This window comes from Eutrema salsugineum, unplaced genomic scaffold, assembly GCF_000478725.1.
Source record: "Eutrema salsugineum unplaced genomic scaffold, Eutsalg1_0 scaffold_3, whole genome shotgun sequence".
NCBI lineage: Eukaryota > Viridiplantae > Streptophyta > Magnoliopsida > Brassicales > Brassicaceae > Eutrema > Eutrema salsugineum.
The window spans coordinates 6,610,138-6,630,147 of record NW_006256756.1 but is presented as its reverse complement, the minus strand read 5'-3'; the positions used below and the strand labels follow the sequence as shown (position 1 = coordinate 6,630,147).

Sequence of the window (20,010 nt, the reverse complement as noted above, 5' to 3'; positions counted from 1 at the left end):
GAACTTGAGCACTTTTAATATATTTGCATCAAGTTCTAGTTTGAGTTAGTATTTGATAGCGTATAAAGCACTCAGTGATAATACAATGTCATAAGAGATTACAAGATCCAATCCAACACATATGATTAACTCTCTTGGAATCAATGTAACTTTCCAAAGATTCAAGTCTACTTTAAAGAGGTGTTATTGGGAGGTTGATTTATGAAGATTTTTAGAGTTTAAGATTCTATGGTTATTGGTTTGTGTGTTTTTACATTCTTAATAGATTTCACTATTCTTCATAAACTGATTATAAAAATCAATTGTTATTGGTTTGATGATTTCTATAATCTAATCAAAATCTATTATTATTTAAAAAGTTTGTATTTTAATGATTCTATGCTTCTGCTATAATAATAATTTTATTGAGATAATGATTCTTTATAATTTAACTCATAAATCATGATATTCAAAATATTACTTATATCTATTGGATTCTCAAAGTCTGCCATATCAAATCTATTATTAAATCCACAAAATTCTTTAAAACTTTTACAAATCCAACAAAACTCTTGAAGATTTGACAAATTTCATGACTTTTAAAATCAACCAAAATCTTTATAAATACAACTCCCAATAAACCCCCCCCCCCTCCCTAAATTGGCTTTTATAAAAATGGTCCTTCTGAAATACCCTACAGAGAGACATCTTCTAAAAGGAGAACTCTTCCATGTCACAGTTCTCAACTATACTATCTCAAAATCATGAAATAAATATGGGATCCACCAAAGTATCCAAATACTTTTATGAAAAATGATTGATTCACATTCTGTTGCTTGGATACTTCTAGTTTTCTTAAAGTCTCTCTAATTACTCCAATGTCTCCTACATCAAAGACAACACCGTACTCATCTCTCTTCTCTTTTAAAGTTGTCATGACCTTTGCTTCTGGTCTCGCTAATACCAGCCTCAAATACAACAGGTTCATAGCTCAATCTGTAATGATTGCATCAAGATTCATAGCTCAAGCTGTAAATTGACATTTGATATCATTAATCAAACTGTGTAGATCAAAGTTCAGACATTGAAAAGATAAAAATATTGTGCTCTGCTTTATATTCTTTTCCCACACTTGATAGCTTTTGTTTTTGTCCAGTTGGATTCTATCAAATGGATAAGATCACTGACACCAGCATATGCCCTTGCAAAGTTTGTTCTCTTTAATAAAACCATTTCTTCCACAAAGTTGTGCTGGTTTTTTGTGAAATTTCATCTGATCAATTAAAAATTCTCATTACATGTTTTTTTTAACCTTGTTTTAGAGTTTTTTCTTTCACAAATTGTGGCATTAGCCCCAGTATCCCTAGGTGTGGCCATTGCGAAGGTAATCGATCTAGAATTAAATTTGTTTTCTACATTGGTTGCTCTTGCTTGGATTATAAAAGTGCCATTAAAAAAATCCTTTGATCTAATCTTCAGCAACAATATAATTGGACTACCCTAGCGTATGAATCTCTCTCTCTTTACTTTAATTGAGGCTTAAGCAATATAGGTCTCTTAAGATAATACACTTTTTACTGAATGAAGATTGATGTGGAAGACAACGCCGTTTACTATCTTCTTCTTGTTGTCTCTCATGCCATGACTTAACCCACCTGGAGTTGTGTTCTTCAAATGAGACTTGGTTAATACCTCTGCAATCCTCGTCTCGACTTTGCTCGATTTCTTCTCCAGCCTGCTCGGGACATGGCTCTAGAACACAATATTGGGAGGTACTTCTCATACTGGGTTTCCATTGTTGGATTCTTGGATGCCAAACCCATTTGGATGGAAACTCGGTATAAAATAGTAATTGTGCCTCTTGAGAGACTTGATTGCATTCCATCCAAGTCAAAAACTTATTATGCTTTTTTTTTTTGAGTTGCCATTGTCAGACCACATAATTTGTGACGAATATGGTAAGGTAAAACGTGATTTTCTACCAGAAAGATCAATATAATAAATTAGAAGGATCAAAATAATAAATTAGAGAATCTGCGAGTAGGATAGTATAACAAGTTAACTAATTTTTGTACACTTAAAATTTGTAAAAAACTAATTAACAACAATAATTATTTACAATTACCTGTTAGATCCATTGGAAGATATTATTCCAAAAGTTCGAGCCAATCAACTATTGTTTGCGGGATAAACTCTAAGTTTAAGGAAAAACAATAAAGAAGCTCAAGTCAATCTATATTTACGAATAATAACTGATTACTCCTAAACGTAATTACATACAAGATATGATAGTACATTTCCTAAATATCTTTTTACGTACACGTATATATAAAAAGAAGTTTACGAACAAGAAAAAAGAGGAACACGACCTAAGAAGACGGTGATGGTTGTTGTATGTTAAAAAAATATGTAGACGATACGGGTATATAACTATATATAGAGTATGATAAATGCTTTAGGGTTTAGAGTTTCTATGTTAGTGGTCCATTTAACAGATTCGATGACTATGACCGAGAACAAAATTGTTGGGCCATGAACAAACTCGATGGTCCATAATCGATGAAAAAAATCCATGTCACATATATTGACACGTAAGATTAATGATTGTCTTATCAGAACTAATTAAAATACCACATAACTTTTTTTAATAATGACACGTAAGCGAATCGCTGTGGAAACAACACATAAGATTTCTGATTTCGCAAATAATAGTATAAACAGGGCCAATACCTATTGGGCTTAGGCTTCTTGAGTTTTTTCAGTAGCTATGGTCTAGTACGTTAGCTATTCAGTTTTTTAGCTAAATAAATAATTTGTAGCTATTAGCATTGTAGGTAATTAAGTTCTTTGAATTTTAATGGCTAGTTTAGCCACATAACTCAGTTAAAAAAAGAAAAATTACCAATATGCCGTTGATTTTTATAACAAACTTATAAAGAACACGTGAATTTGACAACTCCAAACATTGGAACTCTCTCACTCACTAAGAATCCTTTAAACACTTTCAAACACATGACATATGAAACCCGAGTCATCTTCGTTGAATCAAGACCATATATTGTGTAATGTAATTCTAAATCAAAGTTTGTAGTTTCGTTAATATTATTTGGTTAATTAAAGCTGTTATTAGCTGATATTAAGAGTCGATTATTTTCTTGCAGAAGAGCAAAGAAACTCAAAACATGAATATGAATTCAAGAAAAACGAAGACTAGGAGCTAAGAAACTTGTGAACCAATCCAATCATGAACCATTATTTTTTTTATATAGAAAATAACAGAACCTAACAAAACACAAGAACAGATTTCAAAATCTTGGTGGAATAATTAAGAACGAATCATGGTCTCAAAACAATGGAGTCCGTCAAGCTCAGGGGCAAACCTCAGAGCCTTCTCCACCAAACCCTTCTTTGTTGTCTTCTCCGTCGACATGGCTAGATCACCCGAGGAAGAAGCAGAGGAGCCATTAGAGGATGATACAGAAGTAACTTTGGTCCTCATAATATGTACGCATAAGGAGTCTAACATACTGAACAACGAATTCATGATTCTATATTTTTCAGATTTGGAAAGCGAGAAAGATCGAAAAGCTTCTGTAGGTTTTTTGAAGTCGAGAATCGCAAGATCGAGGTTTGTTTATATAGAGACGAAATTAGCCGTTTCGTAGAATCTGAGTTAACTTATTCTCCAACTTCGTTACCTTTTTCCTTAAGTTGTAACAAATTTTCCTTTTTCCTGTTTAGACTAGGCTTAATTAGGCTTATTTTCCTTTTCCGGTTAAGACCTTCCATTAATTTTTCATACAATGAGGCAAAATAACAGTTGATATTAAGGGAAAAACTCTTATCTTATTATTTCCATAAGCAGTGTATATATACATTACATAACTAATGCATCAGAAACCCTAATGGGCTATGAGACATTAACCTGATGGTTAATGGGCCGGTTACTAGAAGTCCATTTGTTTATAACACTCTCCCTTGGACAAGGTAACCGTGCCTGTCACAAAACCTGGATCTCTATAATGCGCTGGGGAACGTTGCCTCATTAAAACCTTACCAGGAAAACCCAGTGGGAAAAACCATGGTGAAGGAAAAAGAGTACAACACGCATTACTCCCCCTGGTTTAAGCATCACTGTAGATCTCTAAGTCTACGCATTCCTATCTGATGAATGAGCTTCCGGAGTGTAGAAGTCGGTAATGATTTAGTGAATACATCGGCTGAATTTTCGCTTGATCGGACTTGCTGAACCTTGACCTGACCATCCTTCAGTAGCTCATGAGTGAAGAAGAATTTGGGCAGAATATGCTTCGTCCGGTCACCTTTGATGTAGCCGTCCTTGAGTTGAGCGATACAAGCTGCATTGTCTTCATACATCACCGTATGCTACTTATCTTCGTCCATACCACAATCTGATCGGATATGCTGAGTCATGGACCGCAACCAAACACACTCTCTACTAGCTTCGTGAATGGCCAAGATTTCCGCATGGTTGGATGAGGTAGCGGCAATAGTCTGCTTCATGGATCTCCAAGATATGGCTGTTCCTCCATGCGTGAAAACATAACCGGTTTGAGACCGGGCACAGTGCGGATCTGACAAATATCCTGCATCAGCAAAACCAACTAGACCATCCTTGTTATGGTTAGAATAAAATAATCCCAAGTCCTTAGTACCTTGAAGGTATCTAAGGATGTGCTTAATACCGTTCTAGTGCCTTTGAGTTGGACACGAACTAAAGCGAGCTAAGAGGCTCACGGCAAAGCAGATGTCTGGTCTAGTGTGACTAGCCAAGTACATTAATGCTCCTATAGCACTGAGGTATGGCATTTCAGGACCGAGGATTTCTTCATCGTCCTTCTTTGGACCGAATGGATCACTATCCAATCCAAGGCTCCTCACAACCATTGGGCTGGTCAATGGGTGGGCCTGGTCCATATTGAATCTCTTGAGTACCTTTTCAGTGTATGCCAATTGATGCACAAGGATTCCGTCATTGACGTACTCAAGTTGTAATCCCAAACAGAATTTAGTTTTGCCTAGGTCTTTCATTTCAAACTCTGCTTTTAAGCATTCAACTGTTTGGGCGATTTCACCAGATGTTCCGAGGATGTTCAAGTCATCCACGTATACTGCTATGATTACAAATCCTTTGTTTTGATATTTTCTGATGAAGATGCATGGACTGATCGGATCGTTTTCGTAGCCTTCTCTGATGAGATATTTGCTTAACCGGTTATACCACATACGTCCGCTTTGTTTCAGTCCATATAAGGATTTTTTCAGCCTAATGCAGTGTTTATCACGAGATGCATGCTTATCTTTGAGCTCAATACCATCTGGTAATCTCATATAGATTTCACTGTCCAGTGGTCCATAAAGATATGCGGTTACAACATCCATTAACCGCAAATCTAAGTTTTCTCTTATGGCCAGACTTATGAGGAATCGAAATGTAGTTGCATCCACCACTGGAGAATAAGTCTTCTCATAATCGATTCCGGGTCTCTGTGAGAATCCTTGTGCTACAAGGCGTGCCTTGTATCTAATGACTTCGCCGAGTTCGTTTCTTTTACGCACAAAGACCCATTTGTTTCCCACTGGTTTAACATCGAATGGTGTCCTTAAGATCGGACCAAACACATTCCGTTTCTTTAAACTATTCAACTCCACGTTTATGGCTTCTTTCCATTTCAGCCAATCTGATCTACGAGTGCACTCAATTATAGACGTGGGTTCTAGATCCTCTTGCGTGTGTGCAATCTCAAGTGCTACCTTGTATGCAAAAGTTTCATTGATGTCGACATCTTTTCTGTTCCATAGAGAACCGAATATGATATAATTGATTGAGATCTCATTATTATCAATCCCTTCAGAACCTTGAGTTTTGGCGTCCCAAACCTCTTGAGATGGTTCGATAGGGTAAGTATCAGCTGAGGCTGTATCTGTGTTCTCTTGAATCCCGGTTTCAATCATTGCACCTTTCTTTGATTTCCGGGGATTCTTATCTTTGGAACCTGGTGGTCTGCCACGTTTCTTACGTGCGTCAGACTCTGTAGCAACTTGACTTTTCCCTGAGGGGACATCTATTCGTACTGGTGCATTACAAGCTGGTATGTACGATTTGGTAACTTTGTTCGGGTCAGCAAAGGAATCTGGCAATTGATTAGCTAGCTTTTGTAAATGTATAATTCTTTGGACCTCTGAATCACATTCTAGAGTCCGAGGATCTTGCCATTGTGTGGATGTTTGATTCCATGAAAGTTTTTTTACCAGCTTGTCTGTCTCACCACCTAATCTAGGATATACCGATTCATCAAATCGGCAATCTGCATATCTGGCTTTAAACAGATCTCCTGTAGTTGGCTCGAGATATTTTATGATGGTGGGAGAATCAAAACCAACATATATTCCCATCCTCCTTTGAGGTCCCATTTTAATCCTCTGTGGTGGTGCAATGGGTACATAGACTGAACACCCAAATGTTTTAATATGGGAGACGTCTGGCTCATGACCCGTTAGCAATTGGGATGGTGAATATTTGTGCTCACTAGATGGTCGTATGCGTATTAGTTCAGCGGCATGTAAGACTGCGTGTCCCCAAGCTGAGACCGGGAGTTGTGACCTCATGAGTAATGGTCTAGCAACCCATTGAATTCGTTTAATGAAGGATTCAGCTAATCCATTTTGTGTATGGACATGTGGAACGGGATGTTCAACACTTACCCCCATGGACATACAATATTCATTAAACGCTTGGGAAGTGAATTCACCAGCATTATCAAGACGTATAGTCTTTAATGGGAAGTCTGGAAAATGGGCTCGTAATCTGATGATTTGGGCCAATAACCTAGCAAAAGCCTGGTTCCTAGAAGAGAGCAGACAGACATGCGACCAGCGGGTCGATGCGTCAATGAGGACCATGAAATATCTGAATGTCCCACAAGGTGGGTGAATTGGTCCACATATGTCTCCTTGGATTCTTTCCAGAAAGTTCAAGGTCTCTTTAGACACTTTGACTGGTGAAGGTCGGGTAATCAGTTTCCCTTGTGAGCAAGCTGTGCACTTGAGGTGCTGAGGGAAAATACCATTTGGTTTAAGGCTGTGCCCTTTAGAATTCTGGACTAATTTACGCATCATGTTCGCACCGGGATGACCCAGGCGATCATGCCAAATAGTGTAATCTAAAAACCGTGCTTTGATAGCAGCATTAGCCTCAATCATACTGACTTTAGCATGGTAAATGCCAGTAGATACGGCGGGTATAGTTTCAAAAACTTGTTTATGGCCATTTATCATTTTAGTGATAATTAAAAACTCTTTGTTCCCTTCATCCTGAGTTTCGATATGGAAACCATTCAATCTTATGTCTTTGAAACTCAATAGGTTTCTCTTAGAACTGGGTGAGTATAAGGCATCAGAGATGTCTAGATATGTGCCATTTGATAACAGCACATTAGCTTGGCTATGACCCTCTATTAGGCTCGAACTACCCGCTATAGTGCTAATGTTTGCGGTTTTGATTACTAAATTTATGAAGTAATTCTTGTCTTTTAGAATGGTGTGGCTCGATCCACTATCCACAATGATATCCATATTGTCTTGCATATCTTTATTAAACAAGAATTATAATTCAATAACATGCAAAAATGAGATGTAAATAAAACATTACTCCATAAATTAAAATGTAAAAGCAAAAGGTCTTAAAAATCCAAAGTAAAGACAATAAATCCCAAAAAAACAAAAGATAAAAGTTTAAGGAGTAATGAAAAACAAATTCAGATTTTTGAGATCAATCAAGGAGGTCGGAGAGCTCATAATCCATGCCATCAATCTTATCATCCTTTGAATCATCTTCATTGACTTGATGAACCAGGTTAGCCTCATGATTATCTTTCCCATACTTCTGGTAGAGCTCAGCAAGATATTTGGGAGTACGGCAGATCTTGACCCAATGATTAGTCATTCCGCATCTTGAGCAAGGAGTTGGTCTAGATGAACTGCGTCTTTGGGTCGGTTTGTTGATACCACGACCCTTACCCCGACCAAAACTGAGGTTAGGTCGGTTATCTTGGTTCGGTCTACCGCGTCCTCTGCCGCGCAGTCCATGTCCATTTCCACGTCCACGTCCACGATCTGAGGATCTGTTACGTTGGACGAAGTTAGACTCTTTTCTGGTTCCTTCTGGCAATGGGGCTGATCCTGGAGGCCGCATGGCACTGTTCCTCAACAGAAGCTGATTGTTCTTCTCAGCAAGCAGTAAGCAAGATATCAAATCCTCATAGGTGCTATGATTCATGGCACGGTATTGTTGTTGGAGAACAACATTGGGAGTGCCAAAAATAGAGAATGTTTTCTCTAGCATATCCTTATCAGTGACCTCCTCGCCACATAGTTTTATGAGTGCAATTATCCGAAAGAGTTCGGAATTGAATTCTTCGACGGATTTGAAATCTTCGAACCGTAGGTTCTTCCAGTCGAACTTGGCTTGGGGCAGTATGACCGTTTTCTGATGGTCATATCGCTTTTTCAGTGCCACCCAAAGTTCGAGTGGATCCTTAAGAGTGAGGTATTGTTGCTTGAGAGACTCAGCGAGGTGATGGCGGATAATAAATATCGCCGAGTACCGTTCTGTTTGAGTCGCGGTGTTGGGATCTTTGATGCATTCACCCAGACTTTTTGAGTTGAGGTAGATCTTGGTGTCAAGGGCCCATTTGAGGTAGTTATCTCCGGAGACAGTGAGTGCCTCATATTCGACCTTCTGAATGTTTGACATCTGAAACATATAATAATTTATGTTAAATAATCAATAGTATAAGACTATGATCATTGGAATAAGGGATTTAAGGTATTCTTGGGAAAACTTTCCATTTCAGGAAACTTGCTATTTTAGGAAACTTGCTATATAAGGGAACTCTAAAATCGAACCTTAGGGTTTATAACCTAGCCGGTTTACTAGTGTTTCCAAATTTAGCTCTAATAGATAAACATTGGTTTTTTTTTTTTTTTAAATTGATTTTGGAAACTAATTTGAAATTAACCGATTAAGCTTAAACCGATCGGATTGATCGATTAAACAACAAAACCGGTTTAATTTTTATTAGGAAAAACCGATCGGTTTAAACTTAAACCCTATCGATTTAGGATTAGAATTTATCGGTTTATAAACGGTTTAGGTGAATCGATTGGTTTAGAATTTAAGGGGTCGATTGGTTTAGGATTTAGGAGCTTGCATGGACCGGTTTTAGGGTTTGAACAAAGCATTAGGGTTTAGGTTTTATATGATAAAGCCGATTAGGAAAAATAAAACCAATTAGGGTTTTGACAAGAAGAAAGAGGATCGGTTTGGTTATGGTTTTAAAAACGAAAAAGACGATGAAGAATCATGAAAAGAACCGATCCATATTAGGGTTTTCAAAAAAAAAACCAAAACTTTGATTAGGATCTATAGTTTTAGATAATACCTTTTCGCCAAATGGATTTCTGACCGGCTTATGATCTGGGAGCTAAAGACCACAGATATCTACTGGAAACTCCTGAGAATGATGGCCAGAAGGGAGGACGAACAGCTGCTACAATGGAGGAACCACCGCTTGGAAAGAATCACCTGCTAAGGTGGGACAGTGCCGATTGAGGGCGCGTCTGGTGTCGGATTGAGGAGCGGTTTTCACCACTAGATTCTTCTCTTCCAGGGCTTCAAAATGATATGTAGATCGCCTTCTAAATCCTTGTATTTTGAGAGATATGATCGTTTGAAGTTGAGCTTCGTGCTGATAACGTATTAAGGGAAAAACTCTTATCTTATTATTTCCATAAGCAGTGTATATATACATTACATAATTAATGCATCAGAAACCCTAATGGGCCATGAAACATTAACCTGATGGTTAATGGGCCGGTTACTAGAAGTCCATTTGTTTATAACAGTTGAAACATATAATTCAATAATAAATAAATAAAAAAAGAGAGATTACCAAACCCTAGTGGATAAATTAGCTACTTTTAAACACTACTCGATAGAAAGTTAGGTCTTAAACCAAAGGTTGAGAAGTTTAAAAACCCTAGTCGTCTAGTCGATAGATATTTTTGCTTTACCCTTTAGCTCGGTGGTGATTCTTGATTTCAGTCTATACTCTCTTAGATGTCTTCCAAAGTTACGACGGAGAAGGAGCAATCTCCGGTTCTTCCATATGAAATAATCGTGGATATCGTAACACGTGTACCGAGATGCTATTATCCAACTATCTCCCTCGTTTCCAAGAGTTTCCAATCAATCATTGCGTCGCATGAGCTATACACGAGTCGATCCTTGTTAGGCCGCACCGAACACTATCTCTATGCTGTCCTCTATAACTACAACACCTATGATTATCGTTTGTGTATTCTCCGCCGGAAAGTCAACAACAATAACCACTTGGTCATTATCCGGTCGCTTCCTTGTATGCCTTGCAGCGTAAGCTATGTCCCATTGGGTTCAAAGATATATGCAGTGGATTCATCGAGTTCTTTAAGCATCGACTGTAGATCTCACAAGGTGCAGCCCAACTCTCGCATTCCTAAGCACATGTATGAGAAGGTCCCTGGCAACATCAACGGGAAGATTTATGTAACTGAAAATTGGCAGGTGAGTTGGGATAGGTGGGGGAAGAGAGTCATGGTGTTGGATACAGAAACTCAAATGACAAGAAAGCCAAACATGGAGCAAGATCAATTGTGGTATGATGCTGTTGTGATGGAGGATAAGATTTACATGAGAGGTTCTAAGAATAGCTTTGTATATGTGCCAAAGGAAAGTAAATGGGAATCGGACGGGATGCTGAATTCTAAAGATTGGGAAAATGCGTGTGCCGTTGGCGATTTATTGTACTATTACGATGTTTACAAGAACAAGTTAAGAGTTTATGATCCAAAGCAGAGGTGTTGGAGAGTGGTGAACGGTTTGGAAAAATCGTTGCCTAGGCCAAATACATTGTTGGCGAACATGGTTAGTTATGATGGGAAACTGGCTATGTTCTTTCATAAAAATGTCGGAAAAGGATTAATATCGATTTGGTGTGCGGAGATTGCTTTGGAAAGACGCCAAAGAGGAGAGATATGGGGTAAAGTGTTATGGTATGATGCTGTGACTGATGATGGGAGTTTTGTCATGGTGAAGTGTTTAGGTGTTACGATGTGATGCAGACTCCTTCATATTAAGTTCCTTAGATCTTAGAAGGAGAAGCAGAACATGTCTCGAATGGTCACCAAACAAGATCTCATGGTAGTTCAGAAAGTGCATGTGGTTATTATTTGCAGCAAACAATATGAGCAGATAATTTGTAAACGTTTGGAATAGTTTCAAACCAAAAGGTTTACTCACAAAGCGCATCAAAATGACCTTCGCAAGCTACAAAATATTGTTTCCATGTAGTTTTTTTTTTAGAGTGAAAAAGGGAATGATTAAAAAACTTCTTTATAGGCTCTTTCATCTTTTAGTAACTCAAAATCAATGAGTTCCGAAGAAGACATGTCTGCTTAGTAGAGTGTGAAATACTAAAATATTAACAAAAGTTACTTCACAAACTCTTATATCTAGACCTCTAATTCTGTTCATCACTTTACTCACTATCCAAAAACTTGCCCCCTCACCTAAGAAATTTCCTAACCAAAAACAATCTTCCAAACCTAAATCCCAAACTTTCAACAGAGTTCTCGACGTTCAATTCAATATTTTGATCACGAGACTAAGTTAGAAACAAACATAAAAAGTCTCAAAAAACTAATCCCTTACGATTTCACTTCTAAAAATGAACTAACAAAATTAAACGAGCTCTCTATTAGGAAAAAGTTATAGTTACGAATTTTTTCATGGCTATGGCCTACAATTCTTAGCTTAGCTCTTTAGGGTTTTAGCCAAGGAAACCACAAAAATAATTCCTAACTATAGCTTCGTAACTAATTTGGTTTTGCAATCGTGGCTAATTTAGCCGCTGATAGCCCACGACCAGATTCTTCAAGCTCACAAAACCTCACCTTCATCATAGAGTTCAGTTACAAAGTTGAAGCACAATTACTAATAAGCCTTAGATTTTCTTAAACAAACCTACAACGAACACATGAGTCTGACAACTCCAAACATTGGAACTCTCTCACTCACTAAGAATCCGTCAAACACTTTCAAACACATATGACATATGAAACCCGAGTCTTCTTCCTTAAATCATCAGGACCATATATTGTAATGTAATTCTAAATTAAAGTTTGTAGTTTCGTTAATATTATTTGGTTAATTAAAGCTGTTATTAGCTGATATTAAGAGTCGATTATTTTCTTGCAGAAGAGCAAAGAAACTCAAAGCATGAATATGAATTCAAAAAAAGAAAGAAAAACGAAGAATAGGAGCTAAGAAACTTGTGAACCAATCCAATCATGAATCATTATTTTTTGATAGAAAATAACAAAACACAAGAATACAACAGATTTGAAAATCTTGTGGTGGAATAATTAAGAACGAATCATGGTTTCAAAACAATGGAGTCCGTCAAGCTCAGGCGCAAACCTCAGAGCCTTCTCCACCAAAACCTTCTTTGCTGTCTTCTCCATCGACATGGCTTGATCACCAGAGGAAGAAGTAGAGGTGCCATTGGAGGATGATACAGCAGTAACTTTTTTCCTCATAATATGTACGCACAAGGAGTCTAACATACTGAACAACGAATTCATGATTCTATATCAAACTCTTTTTCAGATTTAGAAAACGAGAAAGATTAAAAAGCTTTTGTAGGTTTATGGTTTTGTGAAGAAGAGAATCGAGAGACGTTTGTTTATATAGAGACGAAATTAGCCGTGTCGTAGAATCTGAGTTAACTTATTTTCCAACTTGTTACCTTTTCCTTAAGTTGTAACAAATTTTCCTTTTTCCGGTTTAGACTAGGCTTAGGCTAATTTTCCTTTTCCGGTTAAGACCTTCCATTGACTTTTCATACAATGAGACAAAATAACAGTTAGAAACATATAATTCAATAATAATAATAAAAAAAAGAGATTACCAAACCCTAGTCGATAAATTAGCTACTTTTAAAAACACTATACTCGATAGAAAGTTAGGTCACATACCAAAGGTTCAGAAGTTAAAAAACCCTAGTCGATAGATATTTTTGCTTTTCCCCTTTAGCTCGGTGGTGATTCTTGATTTCAAGCCTAAACACTCTTTAGATGTCTTCCAGGATTAGGGCGGAGAAGGAGCAATCTCCGGTGCCTCCACCATCTCTGATTACGTGTCTTCCATATGACATCATCGTGGATATCATAGCACGTGTACCAATATACTATTATCCGAAAATCTCCCTCGTTTCCAAGAGTTTCCGATCAATCGTTGCGTCACGTGAGCTGTACACGAGTCGATCCTTGTTAGGCCGCACCGAACACTGTCTCTATGCTGTTCTTTATAACTACAACACCGATGATTACCATTTGTCTATTCTCCGCCGGGAAGTCAACAACAATAATCGCTTGGTCATTATCCTGACGCTTCCTTGTATGCCTTGCAGCGTAAGCTATGTCCCAGTGGGTTCAAAGATATATGCAGTGGGTTCATCGAGTTCTTTAAGCATAGACTGTAGATCTCACAAGGTGCAGTCCAACTCTAGCATTCCTAAGTACATGTATGAGAAGGTCCCTGGCATCATCAACGGTAAGATTTACCTAATCGGAGATGATAAGGAAAGCCATTCGAGAAAGAGAGTAATGGTGTTGGATATAGAAACTCAAATGACGATAAAGCCAGACTTGGAGCTAGATCAATTTTGGTATGATGCTGTGGTGATGGAGGATAAGATTTACATGAGACATTCTATGAAAAGCTTTGTTTATGTGCCAAAGGAAAGTAAATGGGAATCGGACGAGATGCTGAATTCTAAAAGATTGGGAAAATGCGTGTGCCGTTGGCGACTTATTGTACTATTACGATGTTTACAAGAACAATAAGAGTTTATGATCCAAAGCAGAGGTGTTGGAGAGTGGTGAAAGGTTTGAAAAATTCGTTGCCTAAGCGGAGACATACAGTGTGGTCGACCATGGTTGGCTACGATGAGAAATTGGCTATGTTTTTTCAAATATATAATTCTAATGTTGACGAAGATGTTGAAATCTCGACTTGGTGTGCGGAGATTTCTTTGGAAAGACGTCAAGGAGGAGAGATTTGGGGTAAGGTGTTATGGTATGACGATGTGTTTGATGATGGGTGTTCTTTCATGGTGACATGTTTAGCTGTTGCGGTATGATGCAGACACTCTCCTTTCACATAAGTTTTTCCTTAGATCTCAGAAACTGAAGCAGGACAAGTCTCAACAAGCAGGATCTCATGGATGTGGTTATTTGCAGCTCAGGAGGTAATTGTAAGCAGAAATAAGAAATTTCCTTCAGCAATCCAGTTAACTCAGGAACTTATCTTCTCGATATGAGCAGATAATTTGTAAACATTTGGGTGAGTTTCCTTTTAAGTGCATCAAAATGATCTTCACAAGCTACAAAATATTGTTTCCATGTAGTGTTTGTAGAGTGAGAAAAAGGGAATGATTAAAAAAGCTTCTTTATGGGGGGGATCTTTCATCTTTGTAACTCAAAATCAATATTGACAAATGTTACTTCACAAACTCTTATCTCTATACCTCTAATTCTGTTCATCACTTGATTCACTATCCAAAAAATTATCCCCTCACCTAGAAAATACCCTAACCAAAAAAAATTCTTCCGATCCCTAAATCCCAAACTTTCCACATAGATCTGTCATTATAACATCGTACAAACCTGAAAGCAGAACTCTTCAACCAAACCTGACATGAGAGTGAATGCATCTTTGAAACAATGCAGCAACTTCGTGATAATGCTTGACTAATCCATATCAGTCCTCGACGTCTCAGCTGATTGTGTCTTTGTTTCACTTCCCACTCTTCGGTAGAACAGAACATATGCCGCTGAGTTTTTTATCTCAGACTCATTTACAGGTGTAACACGACTGTCGTCGAAATCATACCATTTGTTGTCGTCAATCAACTGCAGGAACAGTAACACATGATTAGATAAAGGACTCGTCAGAAGCACTAGTAGCAAACACAATAGAAAGTCTAGTCAAATTGTGATGCATTTATGCAGGTGGACAAGTAAAAAGAAAGCAAATAGAAAGTGAGACCAATCAAGTCACCAACCTTAGCGTAGGCAGTGTAGTGACCACCACCAAGTCCGCCGTAATGATTGCTAATGGCATACAGTTCATATAGATATGGCTGACCATTCTTGTTTTTCACATACTTGCTCAAGTCTAGATCATGAATTGGGAAATTCACAAACGTATCAATCTTGTTCTTGAGATATCTGCTATACGTGAACCGTTTTAAATGGAACACAAGAATATCTGGCAACTTCCACAGGTCGAGCTTTTTGTTCGCTTGTCTGTGCTCTTTGCATCCCGGACAAAACCTAATTCAGAATGGTGGAAAATATGGTCAAAGCTTAAATTTTCCAATGAATAGATCAGCTTATGCAATCACAAGTTCAAGCTACAAGATTTACCACATGTCATCCGGTCCCAGAGGCTCTTCTGCTAAAAAGGCCTCCAAACACGAAAACAGAGATATCGCTTCTTGCCTTGTCTTCTTTGTGGAGAAACTTGTTTTATGAACCTCCGGAAGGTCACTCAAGTAGCTGGAATCATATTTTTCATGCTCTCCCTGATTCCATTCGACTAAAACCCTTGTAACCGTACCAGGGTTTACAGAAGAGTCAGGCTGAAGTGGTTTGAAGTTTGAACCACGCTCATCTGTCAAGAAGATCCTGAAAGATAACTCTCTATCAGATGCATCGTCCATCTCGGTATCATCTGGGGATGATCTACTTTCGGATGTTTCGTCAGCAGCAGCATTAGGAAGGTTGCCATTTTCTCGTCCGTTATGTATCTTAGATGAAGCTTGAACCCTGCGTAGGGGTGACAGAAATCCCGAGATAACTGCATCAATGTCATTTCCGCATAGTGGTTCTGTGTTGACTAAAGTGACAAAAGGAGTTCCAAAAAGCTTCACGTCTCTGCCTCTAACACTCTCCAGAACAGCCCTGTCGAATCCAATAGTTATGATCCATAAAGCTGAGTCCAGAGGAAAAACGAAGAGCTCTTGAGTAACAAATAAAATCAAGCATACTCACTTTTCCTGCCCTCCATGAACGATTTCGAGTTTTGCTTTTCCAGATCCTTTCTGCGTCTGTTTCAACCGGTACGCTACAATATGCTCATCATCTTTTATCACATTCAGTGACTCCAGGGGGGTCTCAAAATATCTAAAGATCTTGTGATCATATACCTGAGAGGACAATGCCACACATAAGTCAGAGATCTCAGCAAAAAGAAAGACATTAAACTAAGAAAGGAACACGCCAAAAGTCATACCTCTGCAAGTAAAAGGCTTTCATCATCGGTTAAGCAGCAAGCAGTACCTAATGCAGTAATAAGATCTCTACAAGATCCATGTTTAGGCACTGTTACAGTGTATGGCATCGGAAGCCGACTTCCATCGCAATAAAACACCGTAACTGTAATTGGCCGTGTAAGTTTTGACGGCAAAGGTAAAGACAAATACATGAAGGGATCAAAAGTGATTGAGATTTTTCCACAGACTGGACAAACAAGAGTTGACTTGTATTGACCCTGAAAAGAAATCGAATTCAGCATAAGAAACGGTCAGGATATAAAATACAGAATCTTCCAGTTGTGTTATGAAAAACTAGAACCAGATGAACATTCAAAGGGAGAATTGACTAAGAAAAGTTAGAGACACTTACTTGGCAGACATTCACTATTACAGAATCATTACGGGCCTTATGATAGTTCCAAAGCTCTTCAGCAACTTCATCATCCGGACGACTGTCAGAATCTTTCAGTTCAATGTAAGGTTTTTGTTTAACCCTATTCAAATCTTCATGCAGCCCATCCAATAAGAAAGCAAGCAGTTCCTGAAATAACAATTTAATACATCATACACGAAGGGACGAAAAAGCATTATTTCTTTTAAACTTTCTAAGAGGAAAGCCAAGAACAACAACAATGCCAGGAACAAAGAATTTGCTTAACTATACACATAAGAGGAAAGGACTAACCTGAGAATCATGCTGATTATAACCACTAAACTGTGGAGCAAATCTTGCCAATTTTGCCTTGAAAGAGCGTGGTGCAACTGCATTCCTTCCTGATGACCATAATTTTTTCAACAGTTCACCAAACGCGATAGCAAGCTCACCCTGCATAATGAAATGTTAAATGGTATATTTAGAATGCGTGAATACCTTAACACGAGGAAGTAGAAACGGCATTCAATTTCAAGCACTTACATTCATTCCCAAAGGATTATTTTTATTTATGTCGTCGCTATAATCTTGCAAGAAGAATTCAACTATCGGAGGAGTGTGGGCCAAACACTGAAGAGCGCTATTCATAAAGCAGGTATTTCCCAAATTATTCAATCCTGCTAATCCCCCCTTCTCTCCTTTTCCAAGAATACTCGAAGAATCGCAGCCATCATCTTCAGAAGTGGTTCTCGTAAAGAGACTAAACTTGGACGTGGTGGAATGACCGTTAGATAGAGTAGGACCCCCAGCAATTGTAATACGCGATCTTGAAGGTTCCAGAGGTACCAGAGCTAGCTCATTTCCTGCCGAGCTCATAGCATACTGAGAAGAAGAGGACCCATCAACTTCAAGAAGAATCTGCATGGGATGCATCAGTCAATATCGTATAAAAGAAAACTGAAATTGAATATAAGCGAGTGAAATGGGTTTCAGTTTAAGTAACGTTAAAAGAACTCATGAGAGATGCATATTTCAAGGAGTTCCACTCAACAAGATAATCGTCAGGAAAGATTCCAGATAATGACCAAAAATCCATTTATGACAAACTGTAGGTCAAGTTACTAATTCGTCAAGAATTGACAGATAAGTGTAACAGACAGTTATCTAGATACTTACATCTTGGTCCATGCTAAGCCTTGACTCTTCCAGGCTCTTGTTAGATGACGGATCCAAGAGTTCACTTTTCTTCTTACCGAAGTAATCCCAGATGTGAGCCTGCTTATAGGTATCAATGTCAAGCAAAGATCACATCTCCATATGAATCAATGCGTTTTTCATCTCCAAATCTAGAAAAGAAGCACTGGAGACGCACCTTTTCTCGCGATACCCCTGTCATAGCACAAACCTTCTCGTAAAGTTCCCTTATCGAGGCCTGAAACACAAACAACTCATATAAGAAAGGGACCAAAGTGGGGCCTAATAGTGAAACCGCAGAGAGTCTTTGGCTATGCATAAGCACCACAAGTAGCTCGAAGCAAAACAAACTGCATGAGTAGTATGGTGGGGCACCGATACCTGTTTTCCCAGCCGTATTGCAGTTGTACTTTCATCTCTTCCATCTGTCAACATCAGGCAGAGTGGGTAGACCTCTACACTATAACTCCTAGCGTAAAATCCTTGACAGATCATCTTCCTTGGTATCGGAGGACCTCCGTTATACCTGAAAGATATAAAACCAGATTATGCCTTTGAAAGCATAATTTTTGCAACAATTTTTTCACGAGAAGAGAAGGCATATAAGAATAAATGAAACAGTCATGCAGGAGTATGGAACTAAACTTAATGCAATCGAATGATGGAATAGAGGAAACGCTCACCATTCAACAAGTCTTTTCCACACTTCTTGAGGAACTAGAACATAGTCGTCCCCTTCAACCAGCAATCTACGAAGTTGTGGATCACTAGTGTCGCTTGCACTTTCGATAATATCATGGTTATCGATTGGTCCAGGCCTTGAAGCTTGCGAAGGCTCTCTAGTTGAACATTCATTTGTTGGTTGCTCAACATATTTCTGCCAGCTTGCGTACCACCTTCACTAACACAAACGTTAAATTACACACAAGACGGAGAACGCTCATACCCTAATTTCAGATTAACAGAAACGCTATTCCTCACCATATCTGACAAGACTGTTCCAAAACACATATGCAAACTAACAAAATCTACACAGAGAAAATCGCTATAGATTTGAGCAAGGAAGCATTACAAGAACCAATCAATCAATCAGTGGAGCAACTAACATTAACCATTAGCATCCAAGTATCAAGTAGTACTTATAAGGGAAGCTACAAATCTCACAAAACCTATGATACCTCTTGGATCATGAGCTCACAAAACGCACAAGCATAATCACTAAAAACCTTAAAAAAACTTCAAATTTCTCAGGGAGTATAACATTTGCATATATTCAAAATCAGGAGAAACTCAAGACATTTCCAAAGAAACTCAAAGATGAATCCAAGGAAAGAGACCTTTTGGATATGACAAAATACAAGTTTCCTTCCTTCAAATTATCCTCCGACTCGGTAGTCAGCTCCGCCACGATACGTCTCTCTTCCTCGGGAGTGCACGGAAAATCACAATCTACCATGAAATCTGCAGAGTTAGGGATCGTCATCTTCGGAAAGATGACCGATCAATGACAGCAAAGAGGATCAAAATCCACCAAAACCCAGGAGGAGAAAACACCGATTAAGCGGGGGAGGATATGAGATTTCAACGGATCCGATGGAACAAAGAAGAAATGTGAGCAAAATCAAACAAGAGAACACCAAAAAACCCAGAGAAAAAAGGACGTTTCTTTTGTCTTCCGTCAAAGCAACATTATTACTGACGACAAAAAAGGAATTGAATCAAGGGAAGAAAGAGAAATGTAAGAACCCTAGATTTGAGGAGATAAAGAAGGGAAGAAGGAAGTCTTTGCTGTATTCACGATACCCATATATGGACCTGTGATGTCTTCAATAAACAAACGGCCAATTTTTGTTTTCAATCAAACTTCTTTTTATTCCTTCTAATTTTCTTGTTAAATTTTTATTTTGTTATGAGTTATTAATATAAATGTCTCTTATAAAATTCAAATCATAAAAAATTAAACTATTGTTAAAAGACTCATATCTTGAATATATTGGCATAATTAGGTCTTTGTAATATAATATA

The 20,010-nt window shown here is 38.1% G+C and overlaps 3 protein-coding genes and 1 pseudogene across 3 annotated transcripts; 3 read left to right on the top strand and 1 right to left on the bottom strand.

The window, feature by feature from the left end:
* The first annotated feature begins 792 nt into the window (after window positions 1-792).
* Window positions 793-1,735, top strand: LOC112085318 (annotated as a pseudogene).
* An 8,385-nt stretch (window positions 1,736-10,120) lies between these two features.
* LOC18014902 (F-box/kelch-repeat protein At4g38940) lies at window positions 10,121-11,155 on the top strand. The gene has a single exon (XM_006396980.1). It carries the CDS (start codon window positions 10,121-10,123, stop codon window positions 11,153-11,155), a length of 1,035 nt encoding a protein of 344 aa, XP_006397043.1.
* A 2,018-nt stretch (window positions 11,156-13,173) lies between these two features.
* LOC18014901 (F-box/kelch-repeat protein At4g38940) lies at window positions 13,174-14,352 on the top strand. Its single transcript, XM_024154524.1, has 2 exons — window positions 13,174-13,843; window positions 14,246-14,352. The coding sequence occupies exons 1-2, from the start codon at window positions 13,174-13,176 to the stop codon at window positions 14,350-14,352; spliced, it is 777 nt and encodes a 258-aa protein (XP_024010292.1).
* Window positions 14,353-14,549: 197 nt separating this feature from the next.
* On the bottom strand, window positions 14,550-19,783 carry LOC18014967 (ubiquitin carboxyl-terminal hydrolase 10). The gene is made up of 13 exons (XM_006396978.2): window positions 19,323-19,783; window positions 18,669-18,881; window positions 18,367-18,511; window positions 18,164-18,223; window positions 17,968-18,066; window positions 17,335-17,709; window positions 17,104-17,244; window positions 16,789-16,959; window positions 16,397-16,654; window positions 16,156-16,310; window positions 15,529-16,065; window positions 15,165-15,435; window positions 14,550-15,012 (listed from the first exon to the last, which is right to left on the bottom strand). The coding sequence occupies exons 1-13, from the start codon at window positions 19,466-19,468 to the stop codon at window positions 14,851-14,853; spliced, it is 2,733 nt and encodes a 910-aa protein (XP_006397041.1). The 5' UTR covers window positions 19,469-19,783; the 3' UTR covers window positions 14,550-14,850.
* Between the last annotated feature and the right edge of the window lie 227 nt (window positions 19,784-20,010).

Excerpts from the sequence above, each read along its gene's own strand:
- LOC18014902 (XM_006396980.1), top strand. The coding sequence starts at position 10,121 with ATGTCTTCCAAAGTTACGACGGAGAAGGAGCAATCTCCGGTTCTTCCA.
- LOC18014901 (XM_024154524.1), top strand. The coding sequence starts at position 13,174 with ATGTCTTCCAGGATTAGGGCGGAGAAGGAGCAATCTCCGGTGCCTCCA. Across the intron at positions 13,844-14,245 it reads TGTTTATGTGCCAAAGGAAA|ACACTCTCCTTTCACATAAG; the intron begins GTAAATGGGAAT and ends GGTATGATGCAG.
- LOC18014967 (XM_006396978.2), bottom strand. The coding sequence starts at position 19,468 with ATGACGATCCCTAACTCTGCAGATTTCATGGTAGATTGTGATTTTCCG. Across the intron at positions 16,960-17,103 it reads ATAATCAGCATGATTCTCAG|GAACTGCTTGCTTTCTTATT; the intron begins GTTAGTCCTTTC and ends TTGTTATTTCAG. Across the intron at positions 16,655-16,788 it reads TAATAGTGAATGTCTGCCAA|GGTCAATACAAGTCAACTCT; the intron begins GTAAGTGTCTCT and ends ATTTCTTTTCAG.